The sequence below is a fragment of the Strix aluco genome, chromosome 5, assembly GCF_031877795.1.
Source record: "Strix aluco isolate bStrAlu1 chromosome 5, bStrAlu1.hap1, whole genome shotgun sequence".
Lineage (NCBI taxonomy): Eukaryota > Metazoa > Chordata > Aves > Strigiformes > Strigidae > Strix > Strix aluco.
The window spans coordinates 30,103,817-30,128,445 of record NC_133935.1 but is presented as its reverse complement, the minus strand read 5'-3'; the positions used below and the strand labels follow the sequence as shown (position 1 = coordinate 30,128,445).

The window sequence follows — 24,629 nt, the reverse complement described above, 5'->3', positions numbered from 1 at the left end:
TAAAAACCAAATCTTGAAACACCTTTCCCCCCCCTCCTCCCTTCTTCCTGGGCTCAACTTCACTCCCATTTTCTCTACCTCCTCCCCCTGAGCAGTGTAGGGGGACAGGAAATGGGGACTGCAGTCAGTTCATCACACAGTGTCTCTGCTGCTCCTTCCTCCTCACGTCTTCCCTTGCTCCAGCATGGGATCCCACCCACAGGAGACAGTTCTTCATGAACTTATCTAATGTTGGCCCTTCCCATGGGCTGCAGTTCTTCACAAACTGCTCCAGCGTGTGTCCTTTCCATGGGACACAGTCCTTCAGGAACAGACTGCTTCAGCGTGGCCTCCTCTCCATGGGGCTACAGGTCCTCCCAGGAGCCTGCTCCAGTGTGAGCTCTCCACAGGGTCACAGCCTCCTTTGGGGCACATCCACCTCCTCTGGCATGGAATAACCTCCTCCCTCTCCTTCTCTCCAGAGCTCCCAGTCAGAGAGGGACCTGGGGTTGTTGATTGACAGCCAGATGAACATGAGCCAGCAGTGTGCCCAGGTGGCCAAGAAGGCCAATGGTATCCTGGCTTGTATCAGAAATAGCATGGCCAGCAGGGACAGGGAAGGGCTCTTAACCCTGTACTCGGCACTGGTGAGGCCGCACCTCGATTACTGTGTTCAGTTTTGGGCCCCTCACTACAAAAAGGACATTGAATTACTCGAGCGTGTCCAGAGAAGGGCAACGAAGCTGGTGAAGGGTCTGGAGCACATGTCGTATGAGGAGCGGCTGAGGGAACTGGGGTTGTTTAGTCTGGAGAAGAGGAGGCTGAGGGGAGACCTCATCGCCCTCTACAACTCCCTGAAAGGAGGTTGCAGAGAGCTGGGGATGAGTCTCTTGAACCAAGTAATAAGCAATAGGACAAGAGGTAATGGCCTCAAGTTGTGCCAGGGAAGGTTTAGACTAGATATTAGGAAGTATTTCTTTACAGAACAGGTTGTTAGGCATTGGAATGGGCTGCCCAGGGAGGTGGTGGAGTCCCCATCCCTGGAGGTGTTTAAGCGTAGGGTTGACTTAGCGCTTAGGGATATGGTGTAATTGGGAACTGTCAGTGTTAGGTCAATGGTTGGACTGGATGATCTTCAAGGTCTTTTCCAACCTAGACGATTCTGTGATTCTGTGATTCTTTACTGACCTTGGTGTCTGCAGAGTTGGTTCTCTCATATTCTCACTCCTCTCTCCCAGCTGCTGTTGTACAGCAGTTTCTACCCTTTCTTAAATATATTATCACAGAGGTGTTACCAACGTCACTGGCCAGCTCAGCTTTCACAAGCGGGAGGTCTGTCTTGGAGCTAGCTGGAACTGACTCTCTCAGATATGGGGGATATCTGTCAGATATGGCATCTTCTTACAGAAGCTACCCCTGTAGCCGTCCCACTACTAAAACCTTGACAGGAAAAGCCAATACACTTGGGGATCTTTCTGACTCATCTGCACCTTCTTACTGGATTTTAGGTTGAGGACAGAAAACACTTGCCCATAGTGGAGGAAAAATATTATGGTGCTGCCAGGATTAAATATGACTACGTAGTTCTCCAACACACGTTCTTTGGGAAAAAAATACACATTTTCAAAAAGTATGTAAGGACATTTTTGTGGGTTCTGAATGTCCATGGAGACCTAAAGGTGCAATTCAGGAGAAGAGGTTGGTGCTTGACCTGAAATGGAGACCATGACAGCAGTTTTCCCAGGAGAAAACTCATGGCAAGAGTGGTCGCTGGGGGGCTGGGACTCCTGTGGGTCACAAGGTAACTCCCCAGCAGTGACAAGTGGTGGATGCGTGGAGTCACTGGCTGATGGCAGAAACAGGCTCTCTATGGTGATGTACTCCAAGGGGCACTGCTGAGGAGATGTGGTACAGCTAAGAGCCTTTGGAGATTTCTGCTCTTCTGTTCTCATGTTTGTGCCTTTCCTGCAGGCTGGTGGGGCTGGTGAGACTTCTTTCTCATCGTCAAGGTGCTGCATCATTTCCTTCTGAGCTGGGAGCAGGAAGGGCTGTGGAGGGCCTGCTCCTGGTTGTTCTTGCCTCTGTGGAGCCTGGGGACAGTCTTCCTTTGGGAGGGTAACATACTGAAGGGAAACTGATTTCTCACGGGCTCCCACTGGGTCCACTTCCAGGGTCTGATGCATATCAGGCTGCGAGGACATCACTGGGCTGTACAAGTATGGACCATTGAAAGCAAAGCAAGGGATTGCTGTCTGGGAAGCAATATTTTCATCAGCACTGTTTCTCCTTGAAACAGGAAAGGAATGACCAGCAGTCTGACTTGAGAAGACAACTGGGGCGTGCTCTGGCTCATTTAAAGCATGATATGAGTTCTGTAGGTCCAGAGTAACAGGGGAAATATTTGTCTTTTTAGCCTGCACCTCAGGGTACTCTGCCAAAGTCTTCGTCTGCCTGAATGTGGGAAAGTTAAACGTTGCTTATGAGAGATACTACTGAGGTAAACATTAAATATAAAACAAGCTTAGCTGAAAACACACATAGCTACATATAGGGTTAGAAAAAATCTTTCCTGGAGAAGCAGGCTAACGCAGATAGCAAACAACTGTATCCCTTCCTCAAAAGCAACTTGTATTGGCTTTTTAGTGACAGAACATTTGGTTATATCCTACCATGACTTAGGGAGCTCTTTGAGACTATCACCCACAGTGTCACTATTATTGTGCTGTTCACTCACCTGTCCACAACTTCAAGGAAACTGGCCTGCTCCATCTTCTCTGAAAGGTTGTATTTGCTGAGGTCCAGCTGGCTGCTTGTTGGCCAGTTTCCTAAATGTACTTTCTGAAAATGAAAAATCAGACATGACAAAAGAGCAGTGTCTCACTGGCAGTAGAACCAAGAACCGTACTTTCCTTGTGGACAAAGAAAACAAATAGGAAAGCCTACAGCATCTAGAAATAGGAATACAACTTCACTAATATGTCTACAAGGTGTGTTCTGTTCTCCAGAAGATGATTACTTCAAACCCGTATTGCCTTACCACTGACGTAAATACAAGTACTCAGTGAGTCAACTAGGAAAGATGCCCTCCTAGACTTGTTATTTGTGAATAGAGAAGGACCTGTGGGAGACGTGATGGTAGGTGGCTGTCTTGGCCACAGTGGTCATGAAATGATTTAGTTTAAAATTTTCAGAATAATGAGAAAAAAGACAGCAGAAGTGCTACCCTGGATCTCAAGAGAGCAAACTTTAAGCTATTCAGGAAGCTCCTTAGCAGTGTCCCCTGGGAATCTGCTTTTGAGGGCTTGGGAGTCCGTAAGTGCTGGTCAGTTTTTAAGAACCACCTTTTAAAAGCACAGGAGCAGGCAATTCCAGTGTGTCATAAGTCAAGCAAGCAGGGCAGATGACCCACTTGGCTGCACAGGAAACTCCTTCTGGAGCTCAAGAGGAAAAACAAATGGCATGATCTCTGGAAGCAAGGTCAGGCTTCACAGGAAGATTATAGAGCTGTGGTTTGTACATGCAGAGAAGACACGAAAAGCCAAAGCTCAATTAGAGTTGAAGCTGGCCAGTGGTGTATCAGACAACAAGAAGGGCTTTTTTAAGTACGTTAATAGCAAGAGGAGGTCTAAAGAAAACATTAGACCAATACTTGTTGATGGTGGCCACCTGACTAATAGGGATGAAGAAAAGGCAGAGGTGCTCAATGCTTTTTTTTCCTCAGTCTTTAATACTACCAATAGACCTTGGACTGCCCAGTCCTCTGAGTCGGAGGGCCATGAATGTGGGAACAGTGACTTTCCATTTGTGGACACTGAAAAGGGACAGCTGTATCAGCCGAATGTTCGTAAGTCCATGGGTCCTGATGGGATTCGTCCCAGAGTACTGAAGGAGCTAGCGGACGTCATGGCAGGACCCCTCTTGATCATCTACCCAAGATCTTGGGAGTCTGGGGAGGTCCTTGCTGCCTGGAAGCTAGCCAGTGTTATTCCAATTTACAAGAAGGGCATGAGGGAAGTCCCAGGAAACTACAGACCTGTTAGTCTCACCTCAGTTCCTGGAAAAATTATCGAGATGATCACACTGGGTGCTATTGAAAGGCATTTAAAGAACAATGCAATCCCCAGGCACACTCAACATGGATTCACAAAGGGAAAGGCTTTTGATACTGTTCATTACAGCATCCTTCTGGACAAGTTGTCCAACTGTGAGATGAGCAGGTATACACAGAGTGCTGTGTGAAGAACTGGCTGAAGGGCAGAGCTCAAAGGGTTGTAATGAATGGGGCTATGTCTGGCTGGTGACCAGTCACCAGTGGTGCACCTCAGGACTCAATTCTAGGGCCACCGTTTCCAGCTGTTGGGTTTTTTTAGAAGGGAGGAAGAAGGGAACGAGGTTCTACTTACACATCTTTTAACAAATGCTATCTAAGTGTATTCCTCGATTTCCAAAAAAGAATGCTTGTCCTGGTAACAGACAGGCATGTGGTGACGTTTATTCCAGAAAACCCAACTCCTTAAAATAAAAGTTTCTTTAGTAGGGTTACCGCCCTATTCTAAAAAGCTCTGAATTACTGTTCATTACTACTTGGAGATAAATGAAAGTACCATCTCATGAAGGTTGCTAATGACACTAGCTTATTTCAGTCAGTTAAAATTTGAAATTACTGAAAATTTTCTAGCTTGATTTTAAATCACAGTAATGCTGACAAGCAAAACACAAAGAAGTCTACTAGTATAAATATAAGAACTCACTTATGTTGCATATGACCAGAACTTCTCCTAAAAATAAGTCATAGACTAAAGAAGATGTCTGTTCATTGTGAACTAGGAGACAAGAAGAGTGCTTAAGATTACTGGAAGTCGTGAAAAAGAAAGAGAAATAATGAACTCTTCAAGATACAGGTCCCTCTTACCCCCAGGTAGCTCTGGATCAGGAGACTCTTGCTGGGGTTCGGAATCTTTTCCTCCCACATTTTCCTCTTCCTGCAATAACAACAACTCAGAGTTTTCAAGATTTGCTTCTCAACATGGCTGCAACCAAAAGAAAATGCACCCCGTACACTGTGCTGCTCAGCACAGGAAGGCACCACCAAGGCTCTGGCATGTCACCACCCAACTCTTACCCTTGCACAGACGTGCACAAGGCTGCCCATCGCACACCACGGCTCATCTCCACATAGACCTCTCTCCCATGGGGGACAAGAAGTGCCTCAGCCTTTATGCCACCCACAAGGCCAACAAGCTGCTAGACCTCCAAGTCACAGCACAAGCCTACCTGAGGAAATACTTATAGCTGCAATAAGCAACTATTAGCAAAGTGATGATGAGAGCTGGGAGCACCACTGGGAGAACCACTGGGGGCAGAACTGAAACACAGAAAAGAGAAATAAGTATCCACCTTCTTTTTTATTTTTTACTTACCTTATTTTGATTCTTTTTTGTTTTTTATTACATCAGCTAAACAATTTGTGCTAATAAATAGATGGTTAGGTATGTTCTAACCATGAACAATAGGAATGTCTTCAAGCATCTTAGGTCTGCCTTACTCTGTACAGTCCTGAAGAGATGGGGTCACGGAGACTTTCCACGAAAGTTTTTTCTGCTAATGGGCATAACTTATCATCAACAACATACCACTTTCTTCCTGGGGACTCTCATCAATATTTGCCTACTGTCTTACAAGCCTCCTCAGGACAAATCATGTAAGATCCTATTACTTTGGGCACAAGCCCATATGATAGCAGACATTCTGCCTCTAAGTCCAGAAGCAGCAAAAACATGTAAAGGTTTTATATCCATTAGAATCTACTGTGTGTTTTACACAACCCTATATTCACTCCACAAATATAAAAGACTGATGGCTTATATTCTGTCTTCTTGCAGTCTCAGGCTCTTCAGTCATTGCTAACAGAATGGACTACTGGAATCTGGAAACAACAATAAACCTTTGGGCAGGATCTTTGATTACTTCTCCATGTGGAAAGTTTATGGTTGGTTGTATTCACCTTGTGAAGGGAAGCAGGAAAGAAGTTTAAAAGGTCATTCCTGCTCACCTCCTCCACTAGCATTGCTGCTGTACTGCAAGGATGCAGACAGGACAGCTACCTTGTGAAGCAACCCCAGCTAGCTCATGGCTGGACCTAGCTTCAACCCCAGCTGAGAAAATATAGTTTTCTATAGAGTCATTTCAGCCATTAACAGTCCACAGAAGTAGCCTGCATGAAAAGTACCATTCTCAGTCTTCCATGTGAACTCCTCACTCCATTCACTCCAAGGCCCCTCATAATCCAGGGGTGTATTCACCCTTGCACGCATTTTTGCCCTGTATTCTGTAGATGATGCCAGCATCTGCTGCGTGAAGATGAAAGGAGGTTCATCGTTGCTGATATTTAATGTCTGGAGAGTCTGGGAAGAAGAAAGAAGCACAAATGCCAGAGGTGAGAGGAACTGTTCTTCCCTTTTGCCCAGCAAAGAGAAACCCAGGACTCCTGCACTTTCTAAGACTTACCTTTTCATATTGGTTGTTTTTCCAGTACTCAACTTGGTATCTCTGTTTTATGTTATATCCCAAAGTGTATTTTGTCCACCTCAGTTCATACTCTTGGCTCTCTGTCACTGTTACCGACACATTTGCAGGTGGCAGCCCCTTAACTGGAACACACGGAATGTCTCAGAGTACTTACCAACATAATGGTCCAGCATTCCCTTTCACCACTGTGAATAGTTTCCAGGCACTGAAAACAATGTTGGTTTATGCAATGCAAGAACTCCCAGCTTTTTAACACTTCTCCATTCTCTGCATCTTCATTTTCTAGCTGAATGCAATTAACCAGTAGACACATTAAATAACAGAAAATGCGTATCCATTAATATCGACAGCGCTCCCTGTGTACAGAAAAGCAGTAAAGCAATCAATATTTGAAACATCTGTACTAGCGCACCACATTTCCACAGATTTTCAGCTCTCTTGGAGCTACTACCTGATATTTTCACCCACTGCAGGAGCTCTCCCAGCTTTAGCCTGTGAAAAGTAGCACCAGTACCTCCAGATACCTGCAGGCAGAGATGATCCACCTGGTGCACCTCACTCAGCAGATGAGTCTGACCTCATCCAGTGCTGCAGGGGCCACTGCACAAACCTGCAAGAGCTGCACTGGCTTCATGAGAAATCACATAACGACACACTCCCCACAAACACCTCTCACCACGGCTCCCTGTCACCTGGGACACTCATGAAGGTCAATCACAGAGAAGTCAGCAGGGTGAGTCGCTCACGGAGAAGCTCTGGGTCACAACCTGAATTCCTGCACAGCAGTTTGCACTGCCACCACCTCCCTCATAGTAACAAGTGCCACTGAGGAACTCCACACCTACAAGCCACCTCTCCCAGACTTCTGACCTGACACAGCGTCCAGTTCCTTCCTTCATCAGTCCCGGTCTCTTCCTCTTCCCACCCGCTTTTCCTCACCACTGCTGTCCTCAGCTCCACTTGCCCAGACAGGTATTTGTCCAAGAAACAACCAGGAGAAGCAAGAAACAACACAGCAACTCACTGTTCTTGTAGGCTTCAATCAGCTTCTCCTCTGTCTTGGCCCGGACAGACACACGGTACTGGCTCTGACTGCTGGAGTTGCTAACAGAGATCTCACAGCTCTGGACCACGTACGGGGCGTGGGGCAAAGCCCTCTCATGCACAGGAGAGCACTCCTCTTCTCTGAGGGGAGAAAAAGAGGTTGAGCTGAGACCAGGGGGAATGGGACAGGGCAGAAACTCCATGGGAGAGGCACAGGCCCATTGCCATGGGCCGAGCACGTACGCTGATGCCAGAGTAGCCCTGAAGAACAAGCCAAAGAGGACAGAGGTGATGATCTCTTTCTTCACTTCCCAGCTGCACATCAGACGATCTGCACCATTGAAGAGGCAGCGAAGGTTCCTGGGCTGAAGGCCACCTTCAGAGAAGATGAGAGCAAGCTAAGTGATAGGAAAGGTCTTTCTTCTCAGCCAGCACTTCCAGCCCTGCAAGGCCCTGCTCCATCCCACACTACCTTCAGGGGTCTCCCATGACGCCTCCGTGCTCCACTCGCTGTACTGCCCAGAGAAGCCACTGGCCCGCCCCGGTCTGGCTCGCACACGGGCAACGTAGCTGCTCCCTGGGACAAGGCTGTCACGGCTGAGATGGCAAAGTGTGGTGTTGGAGAGCAAGAGCGAGGCAGCTTTCTGTGGTTGGGAGAAAGGAAAGAGAGAGAGAGAGGAGGGAGGAAACGGGGGAGTTGGGGATATGCACGCTTAAAAACTACCAAAAAATAAAAGTGCATCCTCCTGGTAGGGGAAGCAGCTTCAAATGTATTTTGCCATTTTCCCACATGAACGCATAGGTTCCTCTTGGAATGTGCTTTAATTCCATTTGGGAGTACTTCAGGGCAAAATCAAATCCAACTCAAAATCAAGTGCGGTGCTTTTTCCAGTGAAGAACAGATCTTTGCATTCAACTCAGGACAAATGGTATTTCACTAGGCAAGCTACTTGCAAACAGAAAGAGAACCCCTTCCAACTGACCTGAAACAACATTTGCTGCACCTTCTTACAGTGCCTGAGAATGGAAAGGCCATTCATTTGCACCGCTTTTACCACAGGCTCTCAAGCACCCAAAACAGTGCAGCCCAAACCAGGACAGCCCGCCTCCTCGGCTCTTACCTCCCAGGACTCCCACTGCCGCTTGTAAGTGACTTCATACTCCAGTGCATTGCCCAGCCCTTGGCTTCCATCAGCTGCTTTCCAGGTCAGCAAGAAGTCTCCTGATCTCACCAAGATGACCGAGAGGTTTTGAGGTGGGAGGGTCTGAACTGGAAGGTGAAGGTACAACCCATGAGATGAGATAGTGAGGACAGGGACATGAAAATGCCTAGCTGACGTTTGATGAATGACAGAATCTGGATATTTAGCTATTTCCCTGAATAGCTACAAATAATCCATGATTCTTTTTCACTACAAAGTGCAAACTCTACAGGACCTGGAAATACATTCATTAACAGAACAGAAAAATAGGGACAGCGCTGCTGTTGTGGAGCTTTATAGCAACTTCATGAAAGAATATGCTGTAATGCACGCAGAGCATTTGTGATACCTTCCCTCAATACCAATCAAGACACTGCTTATCTGGCAAGTCTACCCCCATTTTTTCCACTGTCATTGCAGGTAGACTCATTTTTGTCTATTCCAAATGCGCTGAATTTTAAGGTGGTAGTATGGCCTTATAAGCCATTTAAGTGCACTTTTGCTTACGTTTCAGGTTAAGGGCTGACCTAAGTATCTTTTTAGGATTAGATATTCCATACATTAATCTGAAAAAACTTTTAAATATACAAGAATAGAGACAAGAATTAGTGGTTCATCTTTACCATTCTGAAACAAGTAGACATTTAGATCTGCCTGCAGTGTCAGGTCAAATTTGAAGTTGTAGTTTTCTTGATCATATCCATGGATGTGACAGACCCAGTGCATTGTGAAGTTCTGGCAGTCAGCATGGTTTTCACCTTTGTGGGACCTGCAGGCCATTTCTTTGTTCCTGATTACACAGAAAAAAACATGACTACCTGAATAGGATGCTGTTAGATGGCCCAAAGTGTGGTTTCAGAAACCTTCCCCACATGCTGTTTTATTCTGTTTCTAAATCAATGTTTATCATTGTTTTATGTTGGCATAATCCTGTAGTTCATTAAGTGACATAAATAAATTCGCTAATATCAAGCACATGTGCTCTATTCCCTCTCCCTTTTCTCAAAGGAAGATGCACTCACAATAAATATCTTGGGTTGGCAGGTGTCTGAGTTCTGAGCACAACCTCTTCCACACCCTCATCCCTAGCAAGGGGTTTGGCTACCCATGCTCAAGGCTGTCTAAGCTGGAACCAATCTGACTGAGGGCCTCCCCACCTTCACTTAGAAGCTGCTTTTAATTTCAGGTCCTTGCCTTTGGTCCTTGCCTGAGCTATGATGCAGTCATATCTGTGCCTGGTGATACACATTGCTGATTGTGATCTGTTGTCACAGATGCACTCGACCCCTCCTTAACCAAACTAGCAGTAGTTTGGTCCAGGCTCCAAAGGAGGTAAAGGCCTGAGCCATAGCTGGGCCAAGAACTCCTCTAGGAAACCCACAAAGGAGCAGAGGACAGTGAAGACCCATAATGCAATTAGCACATGAATAGCATGTGGTTTTTCCATGATTCATTTATCAAGGAACAGAGAAAGTTGTGGGTAAAAGGAGTCTCATGCATACCTCTCCCATTGTATGCAACTTGTCTACAAGTTAACCACTTTATTCCATAAATATGACAGCCTAAGTGAACCTTCTCTGACCTCTCCCTGCTAGGCAACGTGGCTGCATGGCAGTGATTGCATTGGCCAAGAAGGCCAATGGCATCCTGACTTGTATCAGAAATAGCGTGGCCAGCAGGGACAGGGAAGTGATCTTGCCCCTGTACTCAGCACTGGTAAGGCCACACCTTGATTACTGTGTTCAGTTTTGGGCCCCTCACTACAAAAAGGACATTGAATTACTCGACCATGTCCAGAGAAGGGCAACGAAGCTGGTGAAGGGTCTGGAGCACATGTCGTACGAGGAGCGGCTGAGGGAACTGGGGTTGTTTAGTCTGGAGAAGAGGAGGCTGAGGGGAGACCTCATCGCCCTCTACAGCTACCTGAAAGGAGGTTGCAGAGAGCTGGGGATGAGTCTCTTTAACCAAGTAATAAGTGACAGGACAAGAGGTAATGGCCTCAGGTTGTGCCAGGGAAGGTTTAGACTGGATATTAGGAAGTATTTCTTTACAGAACGGGTTGTTAGGCATTGGAATGGGCTGCCCAGGGAGGTGGTGGAGTCCCCATCCCTGGAGGTGTTTAAGAGTCGGGCTGACATAGCGCTTAGGGATATGGTGTAGTTGAGAACTGTCAATGTTAGGCTAATGGTTGGACTAGATGATCTTCAAGGTCTTTTCCAACATAGACAATTCTGTGATTCTGTGATTCTGATCTCCCCTTGAGCTGGGACGCCTCTCAAAGTTGGTCCTTAAAGCAACAAGATCTTTTACCAACAACAGATCATTGGATGAGCCTAATTTGAGTTCTCCCTGGACAGCAACCAGACTGCACACTAGGCAACTCTCCCCTTGAGCAGGGACACCTCTCAATGTTAAGAGATATTAGTCATTTAGCTTAAATAAGTTTTAAATATAATAAATCACTTAGAGTTATAATGTTGTGTGATTCAGTATACTTTTTGCTTAACTTTACTTACTTAGCATGAGTAGGTGGATTTGCTGAAGCCTTAGGCTGCAAGCTGTAAACTTTTACCTAGATTTACTGAATGTGTACCTACTTAAGCAAATCAGGGCCTCCAGAGCCTGTGCAAACCAGAAGATAAGGAGGCTTCAAGGCTACAACCGTCAACAACAGCTGCAACTAGACAAGATAACAGCCTGTCTGGAGACAGTGAAGGAATCCAGTAAGGAGTCAGAAGATCTCAGACCAGAATCACTATTAGACCAAAGGGCTCATGGAAGGCGCATGAAGAGAGTGGAAAGAGTGTGTGAGGGGTGGATGAATAGTCTGTAAGGTATAATTGCCCAGGGATTTCTTTGGGGTCCCTCTCCAGAGGCACCCAGCTTGTGCAGATCCTGCTGCTATACCACTCTATTAAATTATTTATTCTTATAAGATTCAATGCCTGAGACTCAGCTTTGAGAAACCTAGGATTTGAACTACAAAGTGAACTAACACCAGACACCCAGATGGAGGGTGCTTCTTTAACATCAAGGTTTGAGATTCCTTACCTGAGACTAAGAGATCCTTCCTTACCCAAGGCAGATAGACCCCTTATTTGCAACAAATCCTCCGTAAGTGACTGATAGCATGCTGAATGAATATGTAATGAAATCCATGTAGCTAATTCCATTAGCCATAAACAGTTGACCAAGTCTGGGACTAAGTCTGGATCCAGCTGCACCTAGACTCCTCTCTGAGAAGGAGTTTGGAAAGCAAGGGGGTCCACTCTAAACTCCGTGACTCAATGGAAGGGTCTCCCTTATCTTTTTACATCTCTGATCTCTGTGTAAATCATTCTAAATCAATTCTAACTCAGTATCCCTGTGTATGTTTCTTCCATATAGTAAATGATTGAGTGAACCTTGCCATCGAACTCTGTTAAGTTGCACTTCTACAAATTCATATGAAAATCACTTGTTAATACCTTTGATGGTGATTCTTTAAGTGATCTAAAACACTCATCCATGTCAAATTGGCGTAGTCAGCAGGATCCTAAATCAGGATTTGTGATATCTGTGGAATTGACTTCCTGAATTGACCTTAAGCCTGGCTACTGGATAGGGACTTCCCTGGGGATCTGGACTGATGGCTGATCCTGGTCACTCTCACTGTTCTACTTTTCTTGTTACTGTGGGATTACACCACTGTCAATGAGGTCAATGTCTTGCTGTCACCCACAGCTCTCCTTCCTTTAGCAATCAAAGGTTGTTGCTTCCATAACAGTAGGGTTGGCAGTTTACATGCGTACATATGTATGTTATGCTATCCTTACACTTGAGAAGTCAAAGAAGGTAAGCCAAAGAAATGCAGCTAGCAGCTGGGATGGAAGTGTTGTGAGGACTATGGGACTGCAGTCCTCCTACCAAAAAAAAAATACATCCATGCAGACTGTGGAGTCCTTTGTGCCACAGGAACATTTCTGTGTGTCCTGGTTTAACCAGGATAGGGTTAAGTTTCCCCAGCAGTGGGGGGGGAGCTCTAGCCGGGTTATTCAGATACCATGCGGACGTCACATCCTGGCAGGTCACATTTTTTCCTGGCACAGGAGCGCGGTACACTCGTGGTTTTGTACATCGTGCTTCCCATTGCTGTATTTGGTAGCTATTTTGCTCTGTTCATTGCTATCACTATTACTGTTATTGTTATTGCTGTTGTTTGTTGTGTTGCTATTGCATTGTTGTATTAAACCTTTCCTTAGTTCAGTCTTGGGGCTTTGTATTTCACTCCCTTTGTGGGGGAGGGGCAGCGGCCGCGTGGTCTCAGACCCCGGCAGGGGCTAAACCACCACAACTTTGGCGCCCAACGTGGGGCTGGAGAAGACTGAAATAAGGACAAAAGGAGAACATGAGAAGGTGGCATGGACAGCCCACTTCCGCCCTAGCTGCACGAGTACAGCAACTGAAAGGGAAGACCACCATGAAAGGGGAGTCTTCCAAGAGAGATGCAGCTCCAGTGCCTAGTCAGAAACCCCCCAGACAGAATAGAATGGCCAACAGTATGCTTGACCCTCTTGAGGGGACCAGGAAGTCATTCTTGCAGGAGTCACTCTTAGATCAAGTGAGTGATGGTGAGCAGGATTAGAGGGGCCCTGCCTCCAGCCAGGTGGAGGAAAGGGATAATCGGATTTACTGGAAGGTGTGGATCTGATGGCCTGACACATCAGAACCACAAGAATATAAGGCCTTGGTAGACACTGGCGCACAGTGCACCTTGATGCCATCATGCCACAGTGGGGTTGAATCCATCTGCATCTCTGGAGTGACAGGGGGGTCCCAACAGCTGACCCTATTAGAGGCTGAAGTGAGCTTAACTGGGAAGGACTGGCATAAGCACCCCATTGTGACTGGCCCAGATGCCCCGTGCATCCTAGGTATAGATTACCTCAGGAGAGGGTACTTTAAAGACCCAAAAGGGTACCGGTGGGCCTTTGGTATAGCTGCCCTGGAGGAGGTTGAGCAATTGTCCACCTTACCCGGCCTCTCAGAGGACCCCTTGGTGGTGGGGTCGCTTAAGGTTGAAGAGCAGCGAGTGCCAATTGCTACCAAGACGGTGCACCGGCGGCAGTACCGCACTAACTGAGATTCCCTGGTCCCCATCCATCAGCTGATCCGTCGACTAGAAAGCCAGAAGGTGATCAGCAAGACTCATTCACCCTTCAACAGCACTATATGGCCAGTGAGAAAACCTAATGGCGAATGGAGACTGACTGTGGACTACCGTGGCCTGAATGAAGTTACGCCAGCGATGAGTGCTGCAGTGCCAGACATGCTAGAGCTCCAGTATGAGCTGGAGTCAAAGGCAGCCAAGTGGTACGCCACGACTGACATCGCTAACGCGTTTTTCTCCATTCCAATAGCACCAGAGTGCAGGCCACAGTTTGCATTCACTTGGAGGGGTATCCAGTACACATGGAATCGATTGCCCCAGGGGTGGAAACACAGCTCCACCATTTGCCATAGACTGGTCCATACTGCACTGGAGAAAGGTGGGGCTCCAGAACACCTGCAGTTCATTGATGATATCATTGTATGGGGGGACACAGCTGAGGAAGTCTTTGAGAAAGGAAAGAAGGTAATTGAAATCCTTCTGAAGGCTGGTTTTGCCATCAAGCGACAGAAAGTTAAGGGGCCTGGAAGGGAGATTCAGTTTCTAGGAATAAAATGGCAAGATGGGCGTCGCCACATCCCAATGGAGGTGATAAACAAGATAACAGCCATGGCCCCACCAACCACCAAAAAGGAGACTCAGTCTTTCCTGGGCGCTGTGGGGTTCTGGAGGATGCACATCCCAAACTACAGCCTGATTGTGAGCCCTCTCTACCACGTAACCCGCAAGAAGAACGATTTTAAATGGGGCCCAGAGCAACAACAAGCCTTTGAACAAATTAAGCAGGAGATTACCCAGGCAGTGGCTCTCGGGCCAGTCCGGACAGGGCAGGAGATTAAGAACGTGCTCTACACCGCAGCCGGGGAGAATGGCCCTTTCTGGAGCCTTTGGCAGAGAGCAGATGGGGAATCCCGAGGCCGACCTCTAGGCTTTTGGAGCCGGGGATACAAAGGCTCTGAAGCTAACTATACACTGACTGAGAAGGAGATACTGGCAGCGTATGAAGGAATTTGAGCTGCCTCAGAAGTGGTTGGCACTGAGACACAGCTCCTCCTGGCACCTCGACTGCCGGTGCTGGGATGGATGTTCAAAGGAAAGGCTCCCTCCACACATCATGCAACAGATGCCACGTGGAGTAAATGGGTTGCGTTGATAACACAACGGGCTCGAATAGGGAACCGCGACCCCCCAGGATTAGTGGAAATGATCATGAACTGGCCAGAGAGCAAGGATGCTGGGATGTCACCAGAACAAGAGGTGAAATGTGCTGAGGAGGCCCCACCATATAACGAGCTGCCAGAGGAAGAAAAACAATATGCCCTGTTCACTGATGGGTCTTGCCGCATTGTGGGAAAACACCGATGATGGAAGGCTGCAGTGTGGCATCCCACACGAGAAACCACTGAAGCTGTTGAGGGACAAGGTGAATCAAGCCAGTTCGCAGAGGTGAAAGCCATCCAATTGGCTTTGGAGATTGCTGAGCGAGAAAAGTGGCCGAGGCTCTATATCTACACTGACTCGTGGGTGATGGCAAGTGCCCTGTGGATGTGGTTGCAGCAATGGAAACAGAACAACTGGCAACGCAAGGGCAGACCCATCTGGGCTGCTGAAGTATGGCAGGACATTGCAGCCCGGGTGGAGAACCTCGTTGTGAAGGTGCGCCATGTGGACGCCATATACCCAAGAGTCAAGCCACTGATGAACATCAGCATAACCAGCAGGCGGACCAAGCTGCTAAGATTGAGGTGGCTCAGGTGGACTTGGACTGGCAGCGTAAAGGTGAACTGTTCATAGCCCGGTGGGCCCATGAGACCTCGGGCCACCAAGGCAGAGATGCAACATATAGGTGGGCTCGAGATCGAGGGATGGACCTCACCACTGACACCATCTCAGAGATCATCCATGGATGTGAGACGTGTGCTGCAATCAAACAAGCCAAACGGGTGAAGCCCCAGCGGAATGAAGATCGATGGATGAAATATAAATATGGAGAGGCCTGGCAGATCGACTACATCACACTGCCACAGACCCGCCGAGGCAAGCGCCACGTGCTCACAATGGTGGAAGCAACCACTGGGTGGCTCGAAACTTATCCAGTGTCCCATGCCACCGCCCGAAATACCATCCTGGGCCTTGAAGAGCGAGTCCTGTGGCGACACGGCACCCCAGAGAGGATTGAGTCGGTCAACGGGACTCACTTCCGAAATAACCTCATAGATGCCTGGGCAGAAGAACACGGCATCGAGTGGGTCTACAACATCCCCTACTACGCACCAGCCTCTGGGAAGATCGAGCGCTACAATGGACTGTTAAAAACTACATTGAGAGCAATGGGGGGTGGAACCTTCAAACACTGGGACACACATCTGACAAAGGCCACTTGGTTAGTGAACACAAGAGGATCTGCCAATCGAGCTGGCCCGGCTCAGTCAAAACTTCCACGTATTGTGGATGGGGATAGAGTCCCTGTGGTGCGCATGAGGGACCTGCTGGGAAAAATGGTCTGGGTTAGTCCTGCGCCGGGCAAAGGCAAACCCATTCACGGGATTGTTTTTGCTCAAGGACCTGGGTGCACCTGGTGGGTGATGCAGAAGGATGGAGAGGTCCGATGCGTACCACAAGGGGACTTGATTGTGGGTGAAAACACACCGTGAGTTATACTGTGCTTTTGTTAATTTTTTCTTTGTCAGTGCTAATTGCTAAGTGGCAGCTGGATGTGACGCACATGGTATAGAATAAAGGGGTGGATTATGTCCTGGTTTAACCAGGATAGGGTTAAGTTTCCCCAGCAGTGGGGGGGGAGCTCTAGCCGGGTTATTCAGATACCATGCGGACGTCACATCCTGGCAGGTCACATTTTTTCCTGGCGCAGGAGCGCGGTACACTCGTGGTTTTGTACATCATGCTTCCCACTGCTGTATTTGGTAGCTATTTTGCTCTGTTCATTGCTATCACTATTACTGTTATTGTTATTGCTGTTGTTTGTTGTGTTGCTATTGCATTGTTGTATTAAACCTTTCCTTATTTCAGTCTTGGGGCTTTGTATTTCACTCCCTTTGTGGGGGAGGGGCAGTGGCCGCGTGGTCTCAGACCCCGGCAGGGGCTAAACCACCACACTGTGGTTTGTAGACTTCAATCCACATCAAACTGCTAACATCTGGAATGTGATTCAATACTCTAGGGACTGTAAGGGGCACCTTCTCCATTGACTTCAACAGCTGTCAGGCCAACTCATGAATGAATCCTACAGCTCTCTCTCAAAAATAAATTATAGAATAGAATCATAGAATCATAGAATGATTTGGGTTAGAAAGGACCCCTAGTTTCAAGCCCCCTGCCATGGGCAAGGACACCTTCCACTAGATCAGGTTTCTCAAAGGCCCATCCAACCCAGCCTTGAACATTTCCAGAGAGGGGGCATCCACAACCTCTTTGGTCAGCCTGTTCCAGTGTCTCACCACTTTCACTGTAAAGAATTTCTTCTTTACATCTAATCTAAATCTACCCTCTTTCAGTTTAAAGTCATTATCCCCTGTCCTATCACTACATGCCCTTGTAAAAAGTCTCTCTCCAGCTGTCTTGCAGATCCCCTTTAGGTACTGGAAGGCCGCTATAAGTTCTCCCCAGAGCCTTCTCTTCTCCAGGCTGAACAACCCCAACTTTCTCAGCCTGTCTTTACAGGAGAGGTGCTCCAGCCCTCTGATGATATTTGTGGCCCTCCTCTGGACGCACTCAAACACGTCCATGTCCTTCTTATGTTGGGGGGCCCAGAGCTCCCCACACACAGTACTCCAGGTGATGTCTCATGAGAGCAGAGTAGAGGGGGAGGATCATCTCCCTTGACCTGCTGATCATGCTTCTCTTGCTGCAGCCCAGTACGCAATTGGCTTTCTGGGCTGCAAGTGCTCATTTCCAGGTCATGTTGAGCTTCTCGTCAACCAACACCCCTAAGGCCTTTTCTGCAGGGCTGCTCTCAATCAATTAATCAATTCAGTGTTAATAAATACATAGAAATTCATGTGACAAAAGAAGAATTCTAACTATACAACAAGATCAAAGAACCCGCGAGAGCAGACAAATAATAATAGTAATAAGAGAGTCCCATTAAACCAAGATAACTTCTTCTGATCCTTATTTCAAGTTTTCTTCCCACCCTTCAATCTCTCTGCTGTTTATCCCTCCGTCTTGTGCTTCTATTATCATTTTGCTCCTTCCGCTGTCTCTTCCTTCTTCTCTGTCCCTTCCTCTCCCTTGTACTCTCCAGCTGACTGTTCTGTTTTCTTGAAAGGAAGAAGTAGAAAAAGATAGTGCAAGATGTAGTGTAGTATCTCTGAGAGGAAACCCAATGAGTCAAACACATACAACTTCTCTTTTTCTCACAGTTTGTTTTGCAGAAATTATTTCAACACAGCTATGATCTTACTGGCTTAAGGAAGAAGCAGCCTTCTTTCCCATGCTGATTAGTTATTATCACCACTGCATCTGGTGTAACACATACTTCTCCACTAGGGTGCAATAATTATCTTGTCCTGCCATATTCTGTGTGTGTGTTCTCACAGCAAAAGCAGAGGAGAGTGATTGAAAAGATAATAAAACCAATTTGATTAGCATGCTCTGCTTCTTGCTCTTCCTCATCCTGTACAGAACCAACTTTCTCCCTAGTTTGGACATAACACTGATGTCTGCAAGCTGGATACTATGCTGGCTGCAAGCCCAGTCCACTGTCCTTTTTCCCAGCTCCATCTCTCAGTTTCAGCAGCCAAGCCCCTTCAGACTCTTCACAGAACACCAGGCAGGCACTTACTTTTCACAGCAGTTGTTAAAGTTCAGAGTCACATTCATGAATTGATGAGCCTCTGAACACTCCATCCATGTGCAAGTTGTAAGAGATATGTAGTCATTATAACACTGTAGGGTCTTCATTGGGATGCTCTCTGAAAAGAGGAAACAATCAGAAGGCAGATGGGGCTAGAAGTAGTGGGAAATGGTAAAATGAACACAAGCTCTGCTACTGTGCTGGAGAAGGCAGAGACAGAGAAGTCAGGAGCTGGGTGATGAGATCTGCTGGGAATATCCCTAGTGTTGTTCAGCTCATACTGCATGGAATTCACAATAAAATTTGGTCCTTCATGGGAAAGTCTGAAAACAAGGAGTCTCCAACAGTAGCTCCTGCTCTTAGAGTAGGCTGGACTGTCATTATGTTGCCATTTATCAGACTTTTATCATGAGTCTTAGGACTCAGAAAGCCCCAACTTTCTGATTCCACTTGTTTGTAGTTCAAAATGGTCATGCAAGGAAAGTAAGATTCTGGTCTACAACCTGTGAAGAAAAGCTGGAATTGTTTTGTAATAGGTAAAATTAATTTTCAAGAAATATTATAATTCAAAAGATAAGTCCAAAGGGTTAAGCTTGATGTTTTTAAGCCTCATAGGACTTCATGTCTTTGAAGCAAAAGGCCTCACAACACTGGCTAAAACCTCAGACACATCTTCCCCTTTCTGCTCCCCAGACTGGAATCACAACCATTCTAATACAGTGAACTATGATCTAAGAGTTCAGATTGTACCTCTGTTCCTGTTCCTGAACTGCAGAGGTCTGATGCTCCATGAAACTCCAACACAGATGGAAAGCTGCTCAAGCAAATGTGCATATAACACAGAAAGCTTAAAAGAGCAGCTCTCCTGAAGCCTGTGGCCTCCTATGAATAATCTTTTGATATTCCCAGCAGGAGGAAATGAAAGTACCAAGACCAACTGGGCAATGCTGAATGGGCATTTATTTAGCTGAGCACTCACATCAGCATCAGTGTCCTAGGATCAGCATCATTCTGAGTCCTGGTAAATTCCTGCATAGTTTTGCAATAAACAAGGGTCCAAGCCAAATGGGAGGACCCCCAGGACCTAGGCAGTGTAGTGTTGACTTTTGTACCCCTTAACAACAGAAAGAATCTGGGGGACATTCAGAAAAACAACTTCTAAAAACATATAGATTTTTAAAAAGCCAAACAAATGCTCTCACCAATTCACTGATCTTCTAGCAGTCAAGAGATGTCTCGAGTAGGAAGGCAGTAAGTGCAAGATATGAGTGAGTGATTTGTTGTTTAAGGCAAAAAAACAGATGCCTCATTAAGAAAGACATTGAGTTTTGCCTTTGTGAGTTGTGGTCATGCTGGTGAATACATTCACCTGCCCACCAAATAAGCCCACTTGCCCTAGCAAGAGTTATGTCTCTAGGAAGACATATGCAAAAGTGAGAGACACCCACTCTGGTTAGCTACAATGACATTTAAGTCACAGAAAGGAGAAAGCTTCCTGGCAAGGAAGACGTATTTAAAAAACCTAGCAGCTGAAAAATTTATGACTCTCTATCAGTAAACAAACATACCTCATAGGTGGATTTACAGAGAACCTGCTTTTCCTTTTCATTTGTGAAAAAGCTCTATTCAAGGCAGAGCTGTGTCTGTGTTGAGGAAAGGTCACTGTTAACCTAGGAAAATGAATGTGTCCTTCCCTGAGAATTCAGACTCTGAGAACAGGCACTGGAGTTGTCTCTGCTATGATGGGAATTACTGACCCAGGGTCAGCTCGGTTGAGACGCCTGTTTTTCAGAAACAACAGCCAAGAGATGGTGAGGAATGATTTTGCCATTCCTAGCAGCCCTAGGGCTGATGCCTAATCTTGCAAGAAACACCTGTGCCCAAGCCAAGTCATTTTCAGGTCCAAAAAGTAAAATATGCTGCAAAGACAAGGTTTTTGCAGTCACTGTAGGGTTATTGCTTGAGAGACCACAAAGTCCATGGCATTTAATACTGTGAGTCACATGTTAGGCAAGGGAGCATAATCCTCCCAAGTAGCAGAGATATGTGTCTATCTCTGGAAAGATAGGTGTGCAACAGGTACATTTTTCAATACCTTTTACTTCAATACCTTTTATTCAATACTTCAGAGGCTCCAACACTTATGAGTAATGACTAAGTTCTCCACTCGCACAGGTGTTGTGCCTCTGCTCTCTCAGCTGTGTTATCACCCAGCTCTCAACTCCCTGTCTCTTAGGAAGCAGCCAGCCCTCTCTCTAACTCTAAAGAAAAGAAGAGTATCGCTTGGAGGCAGGACAAATCAACAGACATAATGAAGAGACACCTATTGTTGAGGAAAAAAAGGCAGGCTGATAAAAAGTTTTCTTTTGGTACAAACCAAAATGATATCTAACAATGGGACAGGCAAAGTCATAGCTCATACTGGTAATAGTCAGGCCTACTCAGATGTGAAACTTCATGACTAGTCAATTTAAATAAATATACTAACAGGCTTTGAACATTGTCTAGCACATGAAGTTTGGGGCCTTGCTTAAATACCATTCACAACTGTCCCATTGGCATACATCTGGAGTGTTTGGTACAGCCCTGGTTAACTACCTATGTGTACATTCACAGAGCCTCCTTCTCTTTCTGTCACCGAGATAAAAGTAGAAAATAAAGGGAGGATGGAGAAAAAAATTGAGCTAAAAGAAAAGAAGAAATAATAGAAAAGAAAGGAGGAAAAAATAGAGACAAAGAGTCTGAAACTCACCTCCAATAGTTCTAACCCCCAAAACCAAGCATGGAGCCAGAAGAAGACTGATGAGCTCTCTCATCTTCAGACCTTTGCATACAAGCATAATCTTATGTCAGGCAACAACTCCCTGCATCACTGGCTGTTCTTCCTCAAATGCATGCTCAACAGCCACTCCTCCTCCTTCTTTGTCACTGGTTGTAGCTGAAAGAAAACTCATGTGGTTAGCTGAGAGAGTCTTGGGCCTTCTGTTGGCCCCAAATCACCTCTTCCATCAACACTGACATGATCTCTCAGAGTAGCTTCATATGAAGTTAATTTATTAATGGGATAACTTTCTGCCTCTTCACCAGAGGACAAGGACAAAGCTTGCTGTTTGGAACTAAGGATAGGATTTTCCACCTCCTTCCTTCACCTTGAGAGTAAGAAATAACCCCTAAGGTATGGAAGGAATTAATTATCCATGTTGATTCACCCATCTGATCCATACAAAGTACACCTTGCTGTTCCATTGAATCATGAACCTGTCCAAAAAGAAACACTTCCTTGCCTCTCTTACCACTCCTACTCACAAAAATGTACTTCTGGTGAACTGAGAGATCCAGTCCTCCTATTTCTTCACTTTAAGACGTGATTCACAGGATTTTAAAATCCTTGTTTGTTTGAGGAGAGAGGGCTCCTTGCCAATTCCTTTCCCGCAGTACACAACACGATACAACACGCTTACCTGACCTGAATGCTGAGTGGTCTTCAAGGCAGGTGCTTCACAGCAAGTGGTTATTTGACTTTCTCATTTATCACTCACATGGAGTTGGTGTAAATGCAGCTGCCAGTGGGACACCCACAGCCCTGCCCCTTCAAATAAGCCTGTGCTCTACTTCCCTTTCAGTTGTGTTGTTGTAGTCTTCAACACCAGAGATTTGTTCTCTCTGACCCTCCTCTTTATAGCGTAAGTCCAGCAACTAGGTTCCTGATCAGATGTCATATAATTAAGAGGAAGAGGGAAGGAAATACTTTTCACTGTTATGTTTTGCTTAAACGATTTCCAAGAAACGCAACTAATTTTTCCACAAATAAGATGTAATGATCTCTTAACAGAGGCTGAACTTTGCTGTTTGTTCTCTTTTCTGTTGATCTGCACTCAAAACCTGTCCTTTAAATCATCGTTCTCCTTGTGTGCAATGTTTTCTGAAAGGGAAGTTCATTGCCATAAACAAATAAAACATTAGTCTACATTGTGAATGTTGTCTTAAAGACACATTGCTGTTGCTAAGCCTGACATATATAAAACTGTCACCATCCAAATAGTAGCACTCGAAGTGTGGATTCTGCTTAAAACAAACCCACACTGTTAAGGGATTAAAATTCAAGCCACACTCTGATTACATATTTTAATTTAAGTGATAATATCACTCTGCATCAGTAGAAGTGAGGAAAACACACTCAGATGGAGACAGTGTAATTTAACATATATTTAGATCTTCTTTTTAATCTTAGGAAAAAAAGGAAGGTGAGTGGTGGCATCTAAAGAAGTGAGAGGCAGTGAAGTTTCTTACTGCTTTCTCTAACCTAGCCTGCAGTCTCTGTGAAGATACTACTAGACTTTTGGGCAGCATCTTTATCAATTGAAAGTGCCAGAGTTCAGGCAACTTTGGATTTCATCCTCCGCAGCATACACAATTTCTTAGGAAACACTGGCAGCTGGAAGTGCATTAGAAAAATTTTTTAAAAGCTAAAAGAAAAGCAGAATAAGCCAAAGAGATGATGAAGAAGGAAAATCTACTTGGCAATAATTTTCAGGACATGCTGTAAAAGTAAACATTGCACACAGTGTATGGACATGACCTTGAGAATGGAGACTTTTTTTCTTTGCAGGCCCCAAGGGGCACACATGCACTCTCCTCTTCATGTGTCTTTCACAGATAAAAAAGAGGTGTAAGCTTATCCCCTCAGTTTCTTCTTAACAGGCAGAAGAATTATCCCACTTAGATGCAGAGACCTCAGTGGAGAAAAATGAGGATTGGTAGTGAATACCCATGCACTATGTCTCTTGAAACTTGAGTCATTCATATAAGTAATTTTTTTTTCTTTTCATGCTTGTTAAACACACTCACACTGTGTGTGATTCCAAGCAATACTCTGTTACTCCTCTAAATTTACTCCAGTCAGGTTTTGGCATCCCTGGACACAAAGGATCTACAATTTACAAGGTGTGCTTCTGCAACAGAGCAATGCTTGATGAATGTGAGATTAAGGTTCCCTTGGACGGAACTGAGGCGTGTCTCTTCAGCAAAGCTGCTACAGTAACTTAAACCTGCATGGAGTGTGACCATATCAGTGATAGCAAATTCACCATGCTAGTCTCATAGCAGAGTCTGACACCATCAGTTAACCTTGTGAGTTTGCAGAGAAATCACTGTGCCACGACAAAGCTATGCTACAAGGGCCTGAAGAGCCTGAAGAAAGTTGAAAGATAACTTCCTCTATATAACCAGGCTGTGAAGTCATGCCTTTCTTTTTAAAGGCCACACAAAGGGAGTTAATTGACATGTTAATTCCCTATCTAAAGTGAAATCCAGTAACAACCTTTAGCAGCAACTTAGGGTAGAGGTTCAAGAAAAGCCTTCTGATACAAAGACCAGGTAGGAGGGGTGAGTATAAATCCCTGGATTTCTCCTGCTATGTTTGCTGAACCATAGTGAAAGCAATTTACATGGGTATATATAAAAAGCAGTGAGCAGATTGCCATAAATTCAGTGGTAATCTCTTCAGGACTACTGGGATGGGCTCTTTGACCAAAAAGACTTTCATTAATCCTGTCAGAAAACACAGAATCATGAACTGACAGGACAGCAAAAGGCCATTTGTTAGCCAGTTAAAATCTTTTATCCCAAAGTGAGATGTAACTTGACTGAATGGATGGACAAGTCAAGTTTTTCAGCTCCAAAACAGAACATGAGGATGAAGCCAAATCATCCTTTAGACACTGTGTGGGTCTTGTCATATCTGCAGAGGCCATCCATAGCCTCTCTTGCACTCAGTGGAAGTTCTGTCTGGCACGTGATGTCACAGATTGATATCACAGTATCCATGGGTGGGCTGAGTGGACCTCATCTGCTGGATCTGGTCTTCACTGCAGGAAGAAGTCACCTTCCAAAAAGTGATCGTGGGCAACAT

The 24,629-nt window shown here is 45.7% G+C and overlaps 1 protein-coding gene across 2 annotated transcripts; it reads right to left on the bottom strand.

Moving 5' to 3' along the window:
* Positions 1-975: 975 nt before the first annotated feature.
* On the bottom strand, positions 976-22,351 carry LOC141924283 (cytokine receptor common subunit beta-like). 2 transcript variants are annotated; one of them, XM_074826557.1, is made up of 14 exons: positions 22,180-22,351; positions 21,471-21,656; positions 18,707-18,836; positions 9,377-9,543; positions 8,673-8,821; positions 8,024-8,195; positions 7,795-7,927; positions 7,532-7,692; positions 6,487-6,629; positions 6,209-6,383; positions 5,254-5,344; positions 4,892-4,961; positions 2,714-2,817; positions 976-2,430 (listed from the first exon to the last, which is right to left on the bottom strand). In XM_074826557.1, exons 2-14 carry the CDS (start codon positions 21,556-21,558, stop codon positions 1,653-1,655), a joined length of 2,361 nt encoding a protein of 786 aa, XP_074682658.1. In that variant the 5' UTR covers positions 21,559-21,656; positions 22,180-22,351; the 3' UTR covers positions 976-1,652. The 2 variants fall into 2 exon arrangements, with proteins under 2 accessions (XP_074682658.1, XP_074682657.1); XM_074826556.1 differs by having other exon boundaries at positions 7,532-7,927.
* Positions 22,352-24,629: the final 2,278 nt, after the last annotated feature.